A 20,300-nucleotide genomic window follows, 5' to 3' on the forward strand; every position below is an offset into this window, starting at 1 on the left:
AGAAATTATTTGAATACATCAGTTTAATGATGTGATCGTGTTGAGGTTAAACTGAGACGTAGTTTCAGTTTCATACTCCAACCAACTGAATACCCCTGACCTCAAAACACAAACTCCCCGCAATCGTATCCTGTAAGTGAACCACTGTAAATCTTCTGAACACACTGGACCTTTAAAGTCAAACCTCCTCCCTTTGTCACCTGGACATGAACACACATCATTCTGGGACACTTCAAATGCCCGATGCTGTCAGCGTTACAGGCGTTGAATACTCGACAATCAGGCTGTAGGTATTTTTGTTTTATCTCTCTTACCGTGTGACTCACTCAGCGTATAAGGTCATCTCTCTTTCATCGTTTATCATTCATCAGCTGTCAATCAAGAGTCTTTTATTGCACGGGATATGCAAAGCAGAGTAGCACACTAAGTCTCAACTTATCTGTAGTGTGCTTTTATTAAACGATGAGATGAAAGTACCTCCTGATGACAGTTGATGGCAGTTTAGACGTGCGCGTGCATATCTTTATTTTAAATAAAGCTGCATATGTAAATGTTCCCCCTCGAGTGTTTAAGTCGATGCAGATTCAAAACGAGGGAGGCCAGTCAAAGTGCACCACATGCAGGTTTTCCTGGTAGTGGTTTGGTAGTAATTTACTGCAATTATCCACTGAGCACATGAGCTAGATTTATATGTGAGCTGCACATGAATGTCAGGTATGAAATTAAGATGTAAAACATGACTGCATTAATCTGTGTCATGTGTTTGGAAGAGAGTGTTTATTTTTGCTTCATTTTGTCTGTTTGTGTCTGCAGAGTTCACCCAAAGTTAGCACTTGCATTAAATAATGCATCATTTGCATATTTAAATGTACTGTGTGTACTTGCTGTGAGTAATCGAGTGGCGAGTTAAACGTAGAGTGGAAACATTTGAGCTCACCTGACTGATTTAATAAAAGGTAGATAGCACTGAAGCAGCTCAGCCTGCGTCACAACCATTGTTGGTTTTCAGCTTTTTTTTGTTTCACAGCAGGTCTCACCACATTTTTCAGAAAATCAGATGAAGATAACAGCTTCAGGTATTTAACGCGGTCTTCCCTTGGGCAACTAGTCAAGCATCGTAGATGGACAAGATTAACGATCGTCCTCGGCGGAGGTATGAACTCCCTGCATTCTTTCAAATCTAAAGCATGTGGTACGGTTTGGTTTGTCACTGAAACATTTCGAGATGAAGTCCCACTTTTGATGGACAAGCTGAAACATTACCTGGCGTTTTGGCATTTTATCTAGGTAACATTAGACTTTATATAACTGGTAGTTTGGCATTTTGAAGCTCTGATTTATGTTTATTACACAGAAACTACAACAAATCACAGGATATTGCTGCAATGAATCACTCTCCAGTTCCTGCCTGTCTTTGAGTCTTTTATTTCACCAAGCTCTCGCCTGGCTTCCTCTGTCAGCGTCCTCTTCGCTCTCTTCTCCTCTGTCATTTTGTCCACAGAGGCTGCTGAGCCCGGTTACATTGCCTGCTTGCCCAGCTCCGGTTCTGGCACAACACCGGCTCCGCTCCCCGTCAGCGTTCCCTGACAGGATTACCTTGAAACATCAGGGAGGATATATCTCAACATTATAATATGATATGATGATTTTTTCGCTGATATTAGCAGCCGATATTACCTCATTAATGTCACCATATTACTCTTTTTTTAACCCAAATATACTATACTACTATTACTAAATAGTTTACATGGTATTATTGAACTTCTACCTCTTTATTATCAAACTATTTCCATGTTTTCACCGAGCTGTAACACAAAGAGATACCAAGTTCCCTTGAAACACCGGCAGGAGGAGGAGAAGGGTCGGAGAAAATCACCAAACAAGGAGACCTTTCTTTCTGACATCATGATATTTAATTTGTTTCAAAAATTAAAATACACCTTCACATCCTTTAAAATACAGTACATTTGGCACGCAACGCGAAAGGAAAAAAAACAACAAATATCAACACAAATAAAAAGGGAATCCGTAAAAGAAACAAAAACCCACAGGTCCGATGACAAAATGTACATACAAAGCTTCACAAATACAGGGACTGCAAGAAAAGAAACAAAAACATGGACGTACAGTGACATTCTGCATGTGACCCGAGGAAGAGCAGGAGCATAATACTGTTTGATTGTTTAAAAATCTGCCTCATGCCACTGTGTTTGAATCTCACTTCAACTTAATCAACGAAAAAAAAAGGACTTCCTGCATGAAGCACATTTTATTTTTCCTCTCTAACAAATATCAAACTACCGGGTGGAAAATTTGGAAATAGCATTTGGCATTCAGCGTGAAAGGACTTCTGGGAGAGGACGTCCTTTTTCGGGTCGTGGTGGGACAGTTTGACTAAAAACAAGATGCAACAGGAGACACATTAAGAGAGAAGAAGAAGAAGAAAATGATGGACAGAATAAATACGGTGTTGTGGAAGTTTATTCGCAGTAAAACTGTTTAGTCTTAAATCTGCTCCGCTCTATCCAGAACGTGTTCATGAGTGTCAGCTACTGTATCTAACACATCTTCTCCCACTACGGCTGCAGCTGACGGTTTTTCTGCTGCACTAGTTTGGATCTCTGGTACCTTCTCATAGCAGGACAGGTAACTCGTTTTAAACGTTCTGCATGACACGTCTGTTCTCATACAAATTACATTCATGTGTAACTATTTAGCAGTGATGGAGGAAGCGCTCACACTGTAAAACTCCTGATACTTCAGCAGTATCATCAGGAAAATGTACTATTCAAATTAAAAGTATTAAAGCAGTACATCGTCCTCTGTGACTGTTAGATGATTGTGACTCGTGTTAATGTAAAAACAGGTTTTTACTCTTGGAGTTGTTGAGGTGGAGTTCGTTTTGAACTTCAGGCTGTAACTAATGATTATTTTCTCCATGAATCGATCGATTGTTTGGTTTGTAAAAAACCTTAAATTAGTGAGAAATGCCATCAAAACTACCCAAAGTGACACAGTCACAATGATTGTCTTGTCCGAACCTCAAAATGATTAAAAATACATTGAAAATACTGAAATAATTCAAAGTAAAAGTTAAAGGAGCCACAAAACGATCAGAAATATAGTTCTGAATCGTTTCAGATGTTTAACTCATAACAGAATATTTTATGAACTCTTGGATGTTGTAGTTGTATTTTAAAGGTGCAGTGTGTAAAGTTTATCGGCATCTAGTGGTGAAGTTGCAGATTGCAACCAACTGAATACCTCTCGCCTAATGAAGGATATGATTTTATGCTTGTTATATTCCATATCTGCGCGTATTTAAATGTTACACACTGGACCTTTATTTGTAAAGTAACTAAAGCTTTTGGATACTTGTAGTGGAGTAAAAAGTAATTTAGTAGATGTACTTAATTCCACCACTGCTGTTTATCATCAGTGTGGTACCTTCTTTTTAGACATATCACACATTCAGACTGTAGATCTGCTCCTGTTTGTTGCCTTCAGTGCGTGTGTGATATTTACGGTACATCTAGTACTTAGTTAAGATCAAATAAAGACGTTTTAATGCTGAAACCTTGCCTGAGACGGGATGACTGACCGCCCAGGATCAGATTTACAGACTGCACTTCAGTCTGGAGCCTGACACTCACGTGTAACAAGCACCTGATTTACTGATGCAGCAGCTCCGAAGTGTTTGGGACCGACTCCAAGTCTCATTCTGCGAGTGAGGAAGAGGAAGACTTTATTTAACGGATCAGAAAGCTGCTGAATGTTCGAGTTGTGTTATTTGGTCCTAATTAAAACAGAGAACATATTCATTCATTATTCATTGATAATTAGCTCTGACTCACATCTTGCTAAAATGATTCATGCAAACTCGTTAACTAAAAGTGCCTCTGATTTGTATCGCGTGACATATTTCCTTTCCAGGAACGTTCCAGGAAATGTTTAAGGTCACATAAATGCAGGACTCACACACTTTTGTCTTCACCTGTTGCTCGCGTGATGACGAAACGTCACATTACTCGCTCTAAACATTTTTATTGTTCGCTAATGACACTTACATATTAATGTAGTTACAGGGGAACCAGCACTCGCATTGACTAAATGGATTTTTATGTGTGGGTGTCCTAACACAAAGTGTACTGTCGTCTTCTTTGCACCTGAACACGTGTCTGTGGACGAGGCAGGAAAAGAAGAGAGAGGATGGAAATACAAAAACAAACAATAAACTCTTTCAGAGTATTGCACATGGAGATTTTCTTGAAGATATCTGGAGCTTTTCAGTTCACTATAAAGTCGTAAATCTGACCTGCGACATGGATCGACGCCGCTAATTTGAAGCTTATTCGACCTCCATGTCCAGGTTGCACAAAGAGGAAGAGGAAGAGGAAGAGGAGGGTCTAAAGTGTGACTGTTTCTGACCTCGCTGCATCACATGAAACCTAAAAGGTTTCTAACATGTCAGCAAGAACTAGACGATCCAGTAAAAACACGACAAACAACCAAAAAAAAGATGCTTTAAATAAAAAATTTAAAAATCTAACGTGGAGACGACACGACGAGGAAATCTCCATGTTTGTACATGCAGACACGGCAGAGCAAATACATTCAGTTTAAACACGCTCAGGCACGTGTCGCCTCTTTAACATGGAATCATGGGGGTTCGGTTTGTCATGACAGACTGTAGGTCAACACACACACACACACACACACACACACACACACACACACACAGGCGTTTGAATGATCAAATGGTCATGGAGGGATTCGACCAGAATTGACTTCACCGAAAAAACAACGTGGACGTTTTAGATTTCAGCTCATTATTTGGCTTCATTGGACATCTGCGTGGACGTCGCGTGTGAAGTTACATGGAAAACAGTTCGTTAGCGCTGTAAGAACGTCTCCCTGGAACGATGGACACTCCCAGCGGTGAGCTACGGTAGGTTTGTCAACGGTACCCTTTGGTTTTTAATGAAGAGCGGGAACATCGACGTACTGACAAGCTAAAATACGGAGAACCTCGTCTGTACTATAAGAAAAAATGCAACAAAAAAAAGGTGCAACATTTAATTTCCTGTTTGATGAATTTAAAATAAAACACTGAAATTCACCTGCATCATGATTTCATCAGGGGAAAAATAATCTTTGATTTCTCGCCTCCTCCTTTTGACATCTCTTTTTTGAAATAAAAAGACCTTTTTTCTTTTCTTTAAATACAATCATTGGTTCAATTATTTTTTTTTTTCCATTCACATACAAGTTTAGGGAAGAAAAAAACATTCTTTGAACACGGAGACAGACACAGGATACAGCACATCATGTACAGAAATGACAGTCTTACTCTTTCTAGAGGTATGCATGCATGCTCGCTTGTACGCACATTTCTCTCTCTCACACACACACACACACACACACACACACACACACTCGGCCATGACCTCGCCCATGTATTTACTTCAAAACACTCCCCTGAAAACAGAGTTTGGTGCTTCGCCTGCATCAGAACGATATGTGGACTGAGTGAAGGAGCATTGGGTAGTTTCCTCTTGACCTGCACTTCCGTGCCGCTCGAGCATATAGTTTGATGGGATATGCACAAATGGACAAACATCAAGAGCACAGAAACCATAAAGAGAAATACAGATGGTCTAGTATAATTCCTGGAGTGGTCGGAATCTGGAAAAGTTCACGAGGTCTCGTTCCAGAGGCCGTGTTTCTTTAAATACTGTGTCTTTGCTTGAAGATTTTTAGGTGTGGTGGTGGTGGTGTGTGTTAATCGTATGTAGATGTGCGTCAGTGTGTGTTTGTCTAGGCCACAGTCTCGTCTCCAAAGTAGGAGAATCCTTTAAACTCATCTTGGTTGATCTGCTTGATGATGGTGTTGTCCACCGGCGTCAGGACGGGTTCTTCACGCGTAAAGTCCTGGTCGAAGTTATTCACGTCCCTTTTGGTTTTCTGGAAGACAAAGAACAAGAGTGATCGTTTAAGGACTGAAGATCGTTACTGCTCAACAGTAAGGGCACCTCAGCGTTAATGTAGCTGTGCGGCAACTTTCGGTGGAGATGTTAAGCCGGATGCAACTTTTAGGAAAAATCGCAGCCCGACGTCACGCTGCGGCCGTCAATCGGATGCTCAGACCGGCCAAACTTCCACAGCCTGAAATGTCTCTGAAACTGAGACAGTCTAAACTCTGGCTTTGTTTGTTTCATGAACCAGTTTCTAAATCTGTGTCTGGCTGACAGTGAATGAGAGTGAGGGAGCGCAGGCATCGATAAAGACGATGTACCGTAACCGTCGGTAACCCTAATTGTGATTTCCCCAGAAGTGAGGCAGCACGTTTTAGAAGCAGCTTTCTGATCCAGAATGGTAGAAGCACATAAATCACAGGACAAATGACCAAAATTAACAAAGTCTTGCTGGCAAAGACGGTTAGCGTGAACTCACAATGCGTGGTTTGAACGGTGGCCTGATCTTCCTCTGCTCCAGCAGCGTCCAGTCGATCTCTCTGAAGAACGGATGGAGCTTAATGGCCTCCTCCAGACCCTGAGCCACCACACAGCCCAGGCGCTTGTTAGGACTCTTAGTCATGAACTGAGAAGTGACAGACAAAGAAAAAAAAGGAAAGAGACGGAGAGAAAGAAAAGGAGAGAGAGAGGATATTGATTTGTTTTTCCTGACTGAAAGATTTCAAGAGGCTTTAATGACTTGCCTTTTTTAAAATGATAAAAATGATTCACCTTTAATAACAAGATCAGGGCTGAGATTTTACATGCACGCATGTGGAGGTGAGTGTTATGACGCAAACATCAGTGTTTTTCAATTTGCTGATTGTAATTGCGGCCGGGAGATCGGTCATTATTATTTTGTTCAGCTAAAAACAGATGTTTTCATGTTTTCATGTTTCAGTGCGTCCTCTGCAGAGGATGTCAGCCCGTTTCACCTGTTTACAGCAGCAGACACTCAAAATCTCACACAGCAGAGCAAAAATAGACGAAATGACGAGCGTCCACCGGCTGTTTAGAAAGAACATTTGCAAATCAGATGGAAATAAACAGCTTCAGAGCGGCGAAGGACAACATACGTGTGTCGAAACACACACACACCTATTGTTTTCTGTGTAAACCCACACGCCTCTGCAGCGAGTACCAATGTGTCACACAGTGCACTTTGAATGTTGCATCAGTGTGACGGATGTGTGTTAACCTTCATGGAACAACGTCAGCTCAGAAGTGTTCAAACAGACCTGGCTCGCCGCACAAGACCTGAGCAGCAAGAATCTGGTCTAAGACCCGTGGATGCAGGTTTGGGAGACGACACAAGGTTCTCGGGTACCTGCATGTAAATAACAGCTGCACTGCTGGATCTCAAGCCTGAAAATGATCCACTGGTAACAGAGGATGTCGACCTCAATGGGGAATGGAGATACCGGAACAGCGGTAACACTTAAATACAAGCAACCACAACTAATATCTAATGTATTTGAGATTTCAACATCTATTAGTAAAGTTCCGAAACCCAAAGCTGTCGACCTCAAAATGAGACAAACAGCAGAAGACACACAGGAGTAAGGTCTTGCTCCAAATATTGAAGTCCAAGTTAAAAATTCTGACTTCGTTATTCATTCTTCGTTGTATTCATTCATCAATTTGTCCATGAACGCTCGTCCTTATCAGGGTCAGAGGGGGCTGAAGACGACTGCCGACATTGGGCAAGAGGTGGCGTACACTCAGTTCATCACCGGGCCGACACACAGAAACAATCATTCATGTTCGCATTCACACCTACAGAGTTACCCATCAACCTGCAGGTCTTTGGACTGTGGACAGGGAGCTGGAGAACCCAGAGAGAACCCAGGTAGACACAGAACATGCAGACTTTACAAAGAAAGGTTTGCACCACAGTGCTGCAGCTATTGATGCGATACAAAGAGGTTTCCAGGAGATCATTTCATCATCTCTGTTGGTCTTGTTAAACTACGAAAACACATCTTCCTCTTACCATCACAGAGTGATACTTCTAATATAATCTGGTAGAGTTTTCCTACCTGACCTGAACACATCAGCTGTCATCTTTGAGCCTCTGGGGGCAACAGACAATATTTAGGAGCTTCCGGCGTAGCCAGCCAATATGTGGCAAACAAATATCCGGGCCAAGACTTCCCCAGAAGTCCAATCAGTAAGCTGATACACAGGAATGACATTTCAGCTAATCTCTACAAACAGATATCTGAATCAGACGATAGCTGACGGGCTCAGAGATTGCATTTTGGCCACTTCCGCTTCTTTTCCTGCACGCAGTGTCAAACATGTTTGGTCAATACTGCTCATCCTACAAACATAAACCAGGAAACTTCTGATGCCAGAATCTGTTTATAGAGATTAACTGGATCCAAACGCTGCAGGTCCCGACAAAGCTTCAGGCTGGGATCTGATTTGGATGTTTGATACTTTGTGCAGCTCATTTGCTGCAAGAAGATGCACAATGCTGTCACTAATGGACTGAATGTTTTTGTACATCTTATAACTTATGTTTACTTCAGCACAGACTTTAGATGATGTAAAAAAAGAAGAAGAAAGATTCTCAATTACATCTAAATTAGTCTACGTGAACACAATGGAGCCACTGTAAAATGCCTCCTTTACATTTTCTTCAGGATTTTCTCGATCCTTGAGGGCTGGGTGAGTGGTGAACACGGTGCTCGGCCACCAGACTGAGCTGAGAGAGTTTACCACGTGACCCAACGTCCTCCAGACAGATGACACGTCCAATCAGAGCGCAGAGTGCCGGTCAAGTGACTGGTCAGAGTCCAAGACATTGTCCAACATAAACACACACACTTTCCCACAAGGCTTTGCAGTCAAACTGCACTAACAGCCAAGGTAAACGCAAGGCTTGTGATGGAAAAACTGGATGGACAAATAAACGAACGGACAAGTGGCATTACACACACAGACATGCGCACGCTCACACAACCAATAACACACACGAGGGGGAAAAAAAGTCATGGAATCAAACATAGAGGGAATTATCCAACGTTCTTCCTGTGGATCATCAGGAAACGCAACATGTGATACCGAGAGAAAAAAAAGAAAAAAGCTGCATCCTCACTCACATGTGACAGGGAGAAAAAGTCAAAGAGAAAAGACAGAGAGGACGGAGACAACGAGACAAAAGACAAAAGCAAAGAAACACACACTAAGAATCCTGCGTGGATCCAGATTTAGGATCTCTAACAACCTGTTAGCTCGTGTGAAATCTTTATAATAATCAAACCAAACTATATTTGTTTTCAGCAACACAACTAGCACCACACACTGAAGGGAAATGAGGCGGTGGAAGATTGTGTTGGAGATTCTGGGTGATATATGAAAAGCCTGAGGAACAGTAGATGCAATAAAGAGAGAAATCAGCTCTAAAGATACTTCAGCTCATGGAGAGTCTATTTTAAGAGTTGCACTACAGTTGGACTAGTTAAAGCTACTGAACTGTGAGACAGGTTTGCAGCTCTTTTCCTGTTCACTGTGTCAAACTGACCGCTTTGAGAATGGACACAGCCTCCTTGCTGAGCCAGACGGGGTAGAGGACGTCGTCGTGAAGGATGGACTCAAACAGGTCGTCTTCGTTATCGGCTTCAAACGGCGGCTGACCTGCCATCATCTCATACATCAGCACCCCCAGCGCCCACCAGTCCACTGACGGGCCGTAATCCAGCTCTTGAAGGATCTAACCACGCATAAAATAAGAAGAGATTTACAAAACAGATAGTCAGAGTCAAACATTTGAGCAAACTTGAACTGAATCTTAGCACGACGAAGAAGAGTATCATCAGCAAACAGTCGAACCTTCTGGACTCCAGTATGCAACTGGCCAGTTCTGTAAAACGCTTTGGGGAGCAGCTATGACTTGGGCTATCTAGGTAAAGATTTATTTAATTTATTCACTGTTATATCTTCATGAAAACCTTAGAGATCGATTTCAGTGGCAGGGCCTTTTGTTTCAACATCTATTCATCAGCACGCAAGGTAAAAAATAAATACAGTGCACACAATAACACTGGTGCAGTGTTACCGGCGTTAGTCTGCCAACCTGCAAATAAAACATGTGTCCTGGTGTATATGTGGGTTTGTGGGTGTGTCACCTCAGGTGCGATGTAATCTGGCGTCCCACAGAAGGTGGTGGTGGTGACTCCATTGAGGATCCCCTCCTTGCACATCCCGAAGTCCGCCAGCTTACAGTGACCCTCCGCGTCCAGCAGTATGTTGTCCAGCTTCAAGTCTCTGCAGGAGCAGAAGGGTCGCACACGTGAAAGGAAGGGTAAGCAAGGAAAAGTAAGACTTTTTTATCTGAACGAGCATGCTTCTCAGAAATAATCACGTATTTTAGAAAAAGGTTTTCACATCCTGAAGGGTTTTAGTAGTATATAAAGAAGGGAAACAGACCTGGGAAAAAAGAGAGAGCAAGAGAGAAAGAGAGCAATGTAAGAGATAAAAGCAGCAGTGTTGAGAGATGACAGGGTTGGTCATGAATGCAGCCGCTCTGGGCTTGATGGTTGATCGCTTCAAATATGTCAACATCTCCTCGATGTACCCAATGCAGCCATTCAGCCTGAGGTGTTTTTAAAAATACAGCCACCCTGACAGGCCGGGGGAGGAGATGAAGCATGTGTGTGTGTGTGTGTGTGTGTGTGTTTCTGAAGTCTTATGCAACTATTCTGTTTTTGCAGCTTAACAATCCTTTCTGAGAGCGGTTACATCCGATCATTGCTTGCTCTGACAGGTTAATGATTGCACTATCAAATGCTGAGCCGCTGATTATGCACTAAAACTGTGCCCAACCCTTTTGGGTAAAGTATATTTTGTATTTTTTTTTGCTCCGTGGTAAAGAAGGAGCTTAAATTATATTCTCAAATTTCCCCCTGCTTTTTAGAAAAAGGAAAATAAATATATTTTAAATTATTACCAGCTAAACAGGCGACTGTTTGACCTTAATGGAGATTTTTTTTTTTCTTTTCAATGAATGTTTTCCAGACTTCCAGGAAAAACCTGACAGCTTCAGAAACAAACAACAGGTTTATTCCACCTTTTAAATCTGCTCCGAAACATGTTTCTACTTAAATTCATCCAAAATTTCTCGACCATGTGTGTCTAAAATATGTCATCTACTCCCACATTCAGTACTACACTACGGCAGGTATCTGGATCTCGTGCAAAGTTGCCTTGAGTCTAAATAACTTGACATGTCAGATGCAGCAGAGCTTGACAGTTTGCGTCAAAGCGCGTTTTTACTTTCAGGTCCGGTGACGACTAAAGAAATACTGAACATTGTGAACTATCCTGAGTTTTAGTGTTTCTGTGCTCACTGATGGAGGCTGAACTTGTCATACGCACGTACATGAGTAAAAGCTGACTGAATATTCCACGTGCAATGTGTTTTTTTTAACCTTAGTTGTGTTTGTTGTTTTTATCTAACCGCTGCATGAAATCCACAACTTGCATCACTCTTAAAAAAGCAACCTCAGGTTTGTTTTGTTGCTTTCCTAGAAAGGCACATTGATGTCCTCATGCACTTGTTTCTTTATTTCCCACAGATGAAAAATTAAACCAGCTCCCCCGTGGCTGCACGGTTTGCATATCTCACCTCTGGGCGACTACCAGGACATTAAATCTGAATTGCACGCCTGCAGCGGGGGGGCAGAACAATAGCGTATGAATTGAACTCATTTGTGGCTGAATTGAAATGACTGCTGACGTTAATCTTTATATTACACATCACCTCGCTGCAGGAAAATTCAATATTAAGTGGCTGCAGGTGTTTGAGTCACACTAATGGAATGATATTTATTTATGTGAAGAGGTTTTGCGGGATGTAAAGCATGTCAACAGGAGCTAATAATCCACAGCGGCAAAATCGTGGGCAGTTTTGATGCTTTGACTCTCTGCACAAATCATTACTGCTTTTATTTTGCATGTTCCAGTCTTTATTTATTAATAAAATTATTTGTTGTTACTGTCTTATGAATGTTAATGAATAAACAGAGCGCTTGAATTTGAATTTAATTCTGTGCTCTGAACTGTTTTATAAAGATGAATGACCGGGAAAGTCTACGGTTATATTAGTTTTTCATTTCCAGGCGCAATTTCTCACAAATTTCAGATTAAAAAAATAAGTTTCCGGAAATCAAAACCATAACGACTCATTAACTTATCACAAAGAGTTACGGCCACAGCTGATCCCGATAAAGAACGCATACTGTCAGCGTAGAATAAGATGATTTTAACAACTTTAAATCAGCTTAGAGTGGAAATAGAAAGGGGAGGAATGTGAGAGAAAGATGATTCAACATAGTTAGAAAAGCTGACTGAGTCATGTTTCTAGGAAGAGACTCCTGGGATGGTGCTGTGTGAATATACTGACCGCAGCGGATGTTATTTTTATCTGTATTCAACACAAGTGTCACACTGTGGTCCGAAAATCAGGGACATCACCTTTATACGGTTGTTGATATTTTGGATATCACTGCAGAAATTCTGTCAATAAACAGGAGCTCCTCTGTCAGCTCACACACACACACACACACACACACACACACACACACACACACACACACACACACACACACACACACGAGGCAATCAGGCTCAATTGAGAGCACTTCCTGTGTTTCATGTTAATCTTGAGTGATTTTTCCATTACGTCCTCAGCAGCAACCCCTGTGCACTGTGACAGCTAACTTCACCCTTTCCCCGCCTCTCTCTACTCTCTCACCCCTCCATCCTCCCACCCCATGTGACTACAGGCTCCAAACACACACACACACACACACACACACTGAAATTCAAATGAAATCATCATATCTGTAATGTTTGGATGTATTTAGGTGTCATCAATCAGCCATCAGTCCAGTGTGTCAGATTTTTTGTCAGAATATGGCAGAAAAGTTTTCATTGGTGTATAATCACCTGAAAATAAGAAACACTTAAACACTTCTGCTCACTCTTGTGTCCTGTTGGTTTGTGGCTCCAGTTAGAAACCTTGCATCTGTAACACTACATGTGTGCATAATGACTCATACTGAAATGATACACTAAGCATTAACATTTAAAAGTTCTCTGATGAACTGAGCAGTTTTGAAGATGTTTTAAAGGTCCAGTGTGTCAGACTTAGGGGAATCTATTCACCAAATATAACATTCATAGTGATGTTTTCGTCTGCCACCATAGTTACTCCTTCACGCAAGGAAGGAGAGGGTGAGGCGAGGGGGTTGCACCATTGAATCCTACAAACTGGTCCTTTAAAACACACTGTCATGTAATGTGTTTGCTATAGAACTCATAAGAATTAAAGTATTTTAAAGCTTGAGTTTCATTTGAATCATTCGGGTCATTATTTCCAGCAGTTCCTCCTCCCTCCCTGCCTGAGGCCTGTCAGACACATCGGAGTTATTTATTTACGTATAAACTACAAAATATATTTACATATTTCATACATCAGTGCCGAGTAAACAAAGAAACCTTTCAGGCCAAGACTTTGGACCTGAGCATGTGTTGGCGTCATGTGGTCTGACGACTAAAGTGTTACAACTTCGGAGTGACACTGTTTGTTTTTTAAAGCCAGCGGCTCAGAAAACTAATAATGATGAATTAAGTGTCAGCATACCACAAAGGTGACGGCCTGTCAGTCTGGTATGTCTCGTCTTGTTTATGCCAGTCAAATTGCCTTCCCTTTAATATCTATAACTATTTGCAAAAGAGCCGTCGAGAGCTGACCTCTGACTTTGTGCTTGTTGTTGTTTTTAATTCCATCAGCCAGTTGGACAAAATAAATTGAAATACACCGTTGAAGGTTTCGGAGGATGTTTTGTAATGTCTCTAGGACAAAGACGTCCTCTTTGGTGTCTTCTCCTCTGTCCTTATGTCACATTGGAGGCTGCTGAGCCCGGTTACACTGCCTGCTTGGCCAGCTCCTGTTCTGGCACGACACCAACTCCGCTCATCATTAGTATTCCCCCCACATCCTGGGCCAAACCACAGCGTGGGATAATAATATTTTACTCAACAACATCAAGGTTGGGATACGGAGATGAAATGTTTTAACAGGAGAATCACACGTTGCTGACAGACAACTATAATCGAAACATGAATTATGTTTTTTAGTTGTTTGATCCAGAAAAATGCTTCCCAAAGCCCAAAGTGACGTCCTTAAACATCCTGTCCTGTCCACAAACCAAGACATTCAGTTTACTGTCATAGAGGACAAAAGAAACCGGAGAACATTCACATCTGAGGAGGTGAAATCACTCAAAATGATGAATCTATTATCAAAATGATGACTGCTGAATAATTGAATAAGATTTATAACACCGAAGCTCACATCAGAAACCAACTGTTCTTTCGGCAGCAGCCTGTGCGTGTTTATCCAGACATTTATCTGCCATCCGCCCGGTCTGAACCTACTCTGCCAACACGATCACACCCAAACAGCAACTTCTATTTGGTTTAGTACACTTCAGTGAAACTGAACAGAAGAACATGTGCTACTGTCTAAAAATGTTTTGGGTTTTTTTTGGTTCGGAGCGGGGAGACGTCGGGATGGGAGCGTCGACGATGGGCTGATGGGAGAAAAGACGAGCATCGGACGAGTGATGGAGGAGGGAGGGGTGGCTAGGAAAAGGGAGGTGGAGAGGAGGGAGAGGAGAGGAGAGGAAGAGGTGGTGGTGGCGGTGGGGGGGTGGATCGGGACATCATGTTCCCATAACACTTGTTGTTCTTCTTCCTCTGGTCAACAAAGTGGGTCAGGGACGAGAGAGCAAAAGACATAAAGACAGAAAAGAGAGAGAGAGAGGATCAGGTAGCTCAACTTCATGAATTAACATGCAATGTGTGTGTGTGTGTGTGTGTGTGTGTGTGTGTGTGTGTGTGTGTGTGCAGTCCCTGCCAACTACTGACAGAGTAATATTCGGTATCGACGCAGCGTGACTGAGAAAACAATATTGAAGAACTGAACCATTAATCATAATATTTTTGCAGTCGGCACATGCTTGAAATCTCAGCCAACGATGTCATAAGACCTTTAAAGCAACATTGTGCAACTTCTCTTCCATTAGAGAAATAAAAAATTAAACAGGTTTGAAATCCTTTTGATGCTGAGCTGACTTGTAATCAGGTGAGTGGTGTCTGTTCTCACGCTATGTACGCTCCGGGTTGTAACGCTTTACACGCACAAACAACTACTTCACCGCTTTTGGCCTCAACTCTCTGTGATTTACAGAGTTCTCTGATGGACAGTGAAGTAAACTGTAGCTGCTGTTAGCTCAGAGCACCGGGGGCATGTTAGAGTTTGTACCACCGAGAAGAAGAGGAGGTTTTCAGGCGCGGGGCACGAGGGGAAATGGGTGTCGTGCCAGAACCGGAGCTGGGCAATGTAACCAGGCTCAGCAGCCTCTATGGACATAATGGCAGAGGAGAAGAGAGTGAAGAGGACGCTGACGGAGGAAGATCTGGGACTGACTTTTAGTGGTTGGTGAGAGCTTGGTGAAATAAAAGGCTGAAAGACAGACGCCGAGCTGGGCTGACTGCTGACCTCGCTTGATGTTTTTAATTAATAAATGAATTATGCTGTTGATTGAACCATCGTTACAATTTCTTGTCGTTTAAAAAAGGCTGAGACTGATCCGAGCAGACCTCAGTCTCTGTTTTCCTAAAACACAGGCTGGGATCTGCTATTCTGGTAATAATAGACTTTTAACAGCCACCTTTCACATTTCACGTCCACATGAGGTGTGTGTGTGTTTGACTCAGAGACACACTCTGGGTGGAGTGTCGTTCTAAAAACCTGCTTATGTCGCCAAAATAAATAAAAAAACACAAAACAATAACGCTCAGAGGTTTTGGCCTTAAACTTGATGACTGATTTGAAATAAATTGTGCCAACCCATAGAAACACACACACACACATTCACACAGTTGAACTTTTATGATTATAGGCCTCCTTCATTAATAAAACCATTGTAACACAAACTGTGTGAAACAATGAGTCCGGTTCCAGCAGGCACCAGCAGGACTGGCCCAGCTCTAAGATCATGCAGCCAAAACAACTAAATAATGAGACGTGACGGCGAAAAAACGGTTGATTCATATTTGACATCCTGTTTATAAACTAATGGGAGTTTTTTTAGCGATCGTACCGTGTGTCATGCCGCACTTCATGCCACGTCTTGTTTGTATTTCATGCCGTTTATAGCATGTTATAAATGTTCTATAGCTTGTCAAGTCATTCAGTTCTTTGTTTTGGATATCTGTGCACTATACTTCATGTGTTATGTAAATGTTTTGTTGAATGACATCAACAATCAACAATCATTTTTTCCACTCACGTTATTTCACATGGGATATTTGTGTTTTTCTCACTGGTTCGACGTCAGCGGGGGCGTCGTGTTCTGACAACGCTTTGACATTTTTCCAAATTTGATTAGCTCATTAATGATTTCTCTCTCTCTCTCTTCTTTTCTCACCATAATCAGTGAAATAGTTGGTGGTGGGTAACCGTGCGGGTTGGTGGGCGTCGATTTTGGACCCAGAATTGTGCAAATAGAGACGCCATTATCCTGATTACAAGTCAGTGTGGCATCAAAATGATCGTGAGGCGTGGGAAAACTTCAATTCTACGGTCGCACCAGTGGAAAGGACTTTCTGACAGCAACATAACATGCTTGAAGTGTGCTCACTATAGTGTACACATGGATTTTAAAACACGTTTTCCGGCTGACCATGTCCACAGCAGTTCTTCGATTTGTTTCCGTGCCAGGACTTCTGGGAGCTCGCTGACCGCCGTCTACTGTTGTGTCACATTTACTTTAAGAAATAACAAAAAAAATGGAGTTTGGTTTCATTCAACCAGCTGGATAAAGGGAGATTAAACAGTTCATGTGACATTCAGTTTGACAGTCTTTGTTGGGAAAGATGTCATTGGGTTTCTTTTGTCTGAGTCAGCTGACACTGCTCATGTTTCATGTTGTCAGAGGGCCAAATCTAAACCCTCAGTAAACTCTCTACCCTGTAAGACTGATTAAGACTTGTCAAGGACTGGATGTCAAACAGAAGGCCTAATGAAAGCAAGTGAGCAAAAATGTGCTTTACCTCAAAGAAGTCCTATTATTAACAAAACACAACAGAAATATATGATGTATACGTGAGAGCTGGAGCATACAGGTCTAAACAGGTACTGTATGCCCTCAGCTAGGATCTACAGAAGCAGCATATCCTAAGGGTGCACGCAGAACGCGTCTTTGTGTGGGACTGACAGCAAATTCAGCATATTTGACCTGCGAGGGCAATCTGATAAGTGTGGGTGAAGTAATTTAGCCACGTATGCAAGGACCCGGCCACCGGGGAGCGCTCTCTACGTGAGTGGAAGTATTTAAAACGGGATCCTAAAGGCAAGTGGTGGCCAGTGAAGATAACTTCTACGACGCTTCATTTTAAGACAAATATCCTGCATTTATTTATGAATTTAAATGTTTTTGATTTTTCTTTTTTCATCTCGAGCACCCCCCTAGCGGCATCTCCACACTTTTTATTGGTTTAAACCGATACGTTTGAACTAAAAATGACAAAGAAAATCATTAAATTGTGCATATGGACAATGGACTTCAATATAATGAGCCACATATTTGATTACAGGTAATGATTGTCATTTTACATGATTTTGTATGTAATTTAAGAGAGCAGAAAATACTGTACAAACAATATGTCATTATTGGAGTAGTACTTAAAATAACAAAATACTTTTGTTGAGTTGAGTTTTGTATCTTAAAAAAAAACCTTTTTTAATATACTGCGAGAGGAGATCGAGGCCGGACGAGCATTTCAAGTTCAGCATTTGAAACTACAAATCTTAGTTTACTAATACTGCACAAATGGAAAAAACAAGATCTGCTGCTCCAGGATTGATCAAATATTACCCTTAAATTGTGCAGGCAAAGGAAAGAGCTGCTTTGTTTTGCATGAATCTTGAGCAGCAACTAGAAGCTGTAAAAAAGCCCCAAAAGAAAGATCCTAATGAGATAAAACAAAATGAAACTTTATTAAACTCAAATTAATTCATAATAAGTTTGTAAGTTTAACTGTTGAAGAATTCATAGTTCTCTCTGTGATTCATTTCCATCTCCGGTTCTGCCTGACGTGTTTTTCTTCATGTTTGCACTCATTGGAAGCCGACATGCATTATGTGTGTAACATAAACTGAAAATAGGTTTAAAGAAAATTCAAGTGTAACTAAAGAATATGCAGCGTGAAAGAAGAATTTCATCTGTCATCTGTTCAACTGACCTTTAATTTCTGACATGAAACACAACAACACACTGTTCATGTTGGATCACTTCCCCGCCTGTTTCCTCGATCTGTGTTTTGTTTTTGTATATTCATGACTGTTAAGGGCAGGTACGCAGACAGTGAACAGTCACTGCAGTATCTCGCATCAATGTGTTATTGTTATGCAACGTATAATTTCAACACAGGCTTTTTTTTTTTCTTCTAGTTGAACAAACATGTCTTGTTTTGGAGCAACAAAGACGTCTGAATAAAGTTGTCTTCACTGTAATATAACTGTCAATGGACTCAATGGAATTAATCCAACCGGTTAATGTGATGATTTACAGGCTTCACTTTATAAAATACACCTGCATCAGAAGTGAAGCCTTTATGAAGCAGGTCGAAGGTGAGTTTTGATAATCACCAACCTCTTTTATTATTGTCAGTTCTCATAGAAATCTTCACAGTTTAACACCCCCAGTGTAATCCATTACATTGCTTATGATCAAAAACCAGCTTTGCAAACAGCCGAACATCAACCAGGTCCCCAGCAGCAGCTGATATCACTGACTAGTCCAGCAGCAGTCAGCCCAGCTCGGCGTCTGTCTTTCAGCCTTTTATTTCACCAAGCTCTCACCAACCACTAAAAGTCAGTCCCACATTTACTCTTGTCTGGTGCTCACTCTCTCCTCTTCTCTTCTTAGCTTCCTCCGTCAACGTCCTCTTCGCTGTCTTTTACTCTGTAATCATGTCCATAGAGGCTGCTGAGCCTTCCCAGCTCCTGTTCTGGCAAGACACTGGCTCCACTTCTCATCAGCATTCCTAAAAACTTTCTCTTCTTCTTCCCGGTGGTCCAAAACACCTGTGGTACAAAGACTAACACTCCTCCGGTGCTCTGAGCTCACAGCCCGGCTAACAGACTGGGCTAACATTACCTAACAGCAGCTACAGTTCACTTTAAACAGGCTGGTATTTCTGGTTCCTCGTGAAGGTAGCAACGTTCGATCATCTACTTGCGCACATCCCCAGATTTAAGTGATCTAAACAATCCACAGCTCATTCACTGATTCGACACACGCTTCGAAATCTTTAGACATATTTATTAATCAAGAAATTACTTATTTTTAAATTACTCTGTGAGCAGAAATGGTTATGGGCTTCGGGAATGTTATTGAAAAAATGCTGAAGTATAAATGTGTGTGCTTGCCTGGGAGGTGAGAAGATAAAACAGGAAACAACGTACTATAAACAAAATCACACACACACACACACACACACAGATGGTACGGCACACGCACATCGCATGACGAGAGAATCAAACCTCAGATTCACGGAGAGAAAACACCGGAAGGAAGAACTCACTTTTCTTCCATCGCAGTTATTTGTGGGAGCAAACAGCCTGAACCTGCGCCGAGCCCGCGTCCATCACAATGGTGTTATGATTCGAGCGAGCGATTTGCTTTTGTGGGAGCAGCTGTGTGTTTGCTATTGGTTGACAATGATATTATGACTGAGGAGGACACACAGACAGATAATAGGGCCTGAAGTGGAAGGACGGTGAGGTAATCTTCACCTAACACAGAGCGTTTCCAGGGTCAACGAGTTCCAGTTTCATAACCAAAGAAAATATTTAATCAGATCTGAAAAGAACATTCAGGTTTTCATAATGACCCAACACAAGGACCCTCCATGTACGCCCAACAACAAACACCGCATTGTGTTCGTATTAGCCTCACAGTTTGACTGTGTGAGTCACTATTCGTACTATCATGCAAAAAGATGATGACTCCATGCATGCATCCGTAGGCGCACTGGTAGATGCTGTTCACACTCATGATCATGTAGGTTTTGATCGATCCGATCGTTACCTGACGACATTCAGAAAAAATATGCAGGAAATTTGGATTAATGCTTTCGAGTCGCGGATCACACTCAGTTAGTTTACTAGCAGATCTTGACCTCTCCGGTTTGGCAACAGCTGCA

General features: G+C 41.8%; 1 protein-coding gene across 1 annotated transcript in view; it reads right to left on the reverse strand.

Annotated features, from left to right (window-relative positions):
- Positions 1-5,240: 5,240 nt before the first annotated feature.
- Positions 5,241-20,300, reverse strand: part of LOC104931840 (protein kinase C epsilon type-like) — an 83,872-nt gene continuing 68,812 nt past the window's right edge. The window contains exons 12-15 of the mRNA XM_027284218.1: positions 10,148-10,286; positions 9,544-9,732; positions 6,454-6,600; positions 5,241-5,964 (exon numbers count right to left, since the gene is read on the reverse strand). Coding sequence (XP_027140019.1) covers positions 5,818-5,964; positions 6,454-6,600; positions 9,544-9,732; positions 10,148-10,286 — 622 coding nt within the window. The 3' untranslated portion in view covers positions 5,241-5,817. The remainder of the gene's footprint in view (positions 5,965-6,453; positions 6,601-9,543; positions 9,733-10,147; positions 10,287-20,300) is intronic.

Source organism: Larimichthys crocea, chromosome XI (genome assembly GCF_000972845.2).
Source record: "Larimichthys crocea isolate SSNF chromosome XI, L_crocea_2.0, whole genome shotgun sequence".
In the NCBI taxonomy this organism is placed as follows: domain Eukaryota; kingdom Metazoa; phylum Chordata; class Actinopteri; family Sciaenidae; genus Larimichthys; species Larimichthys crocea.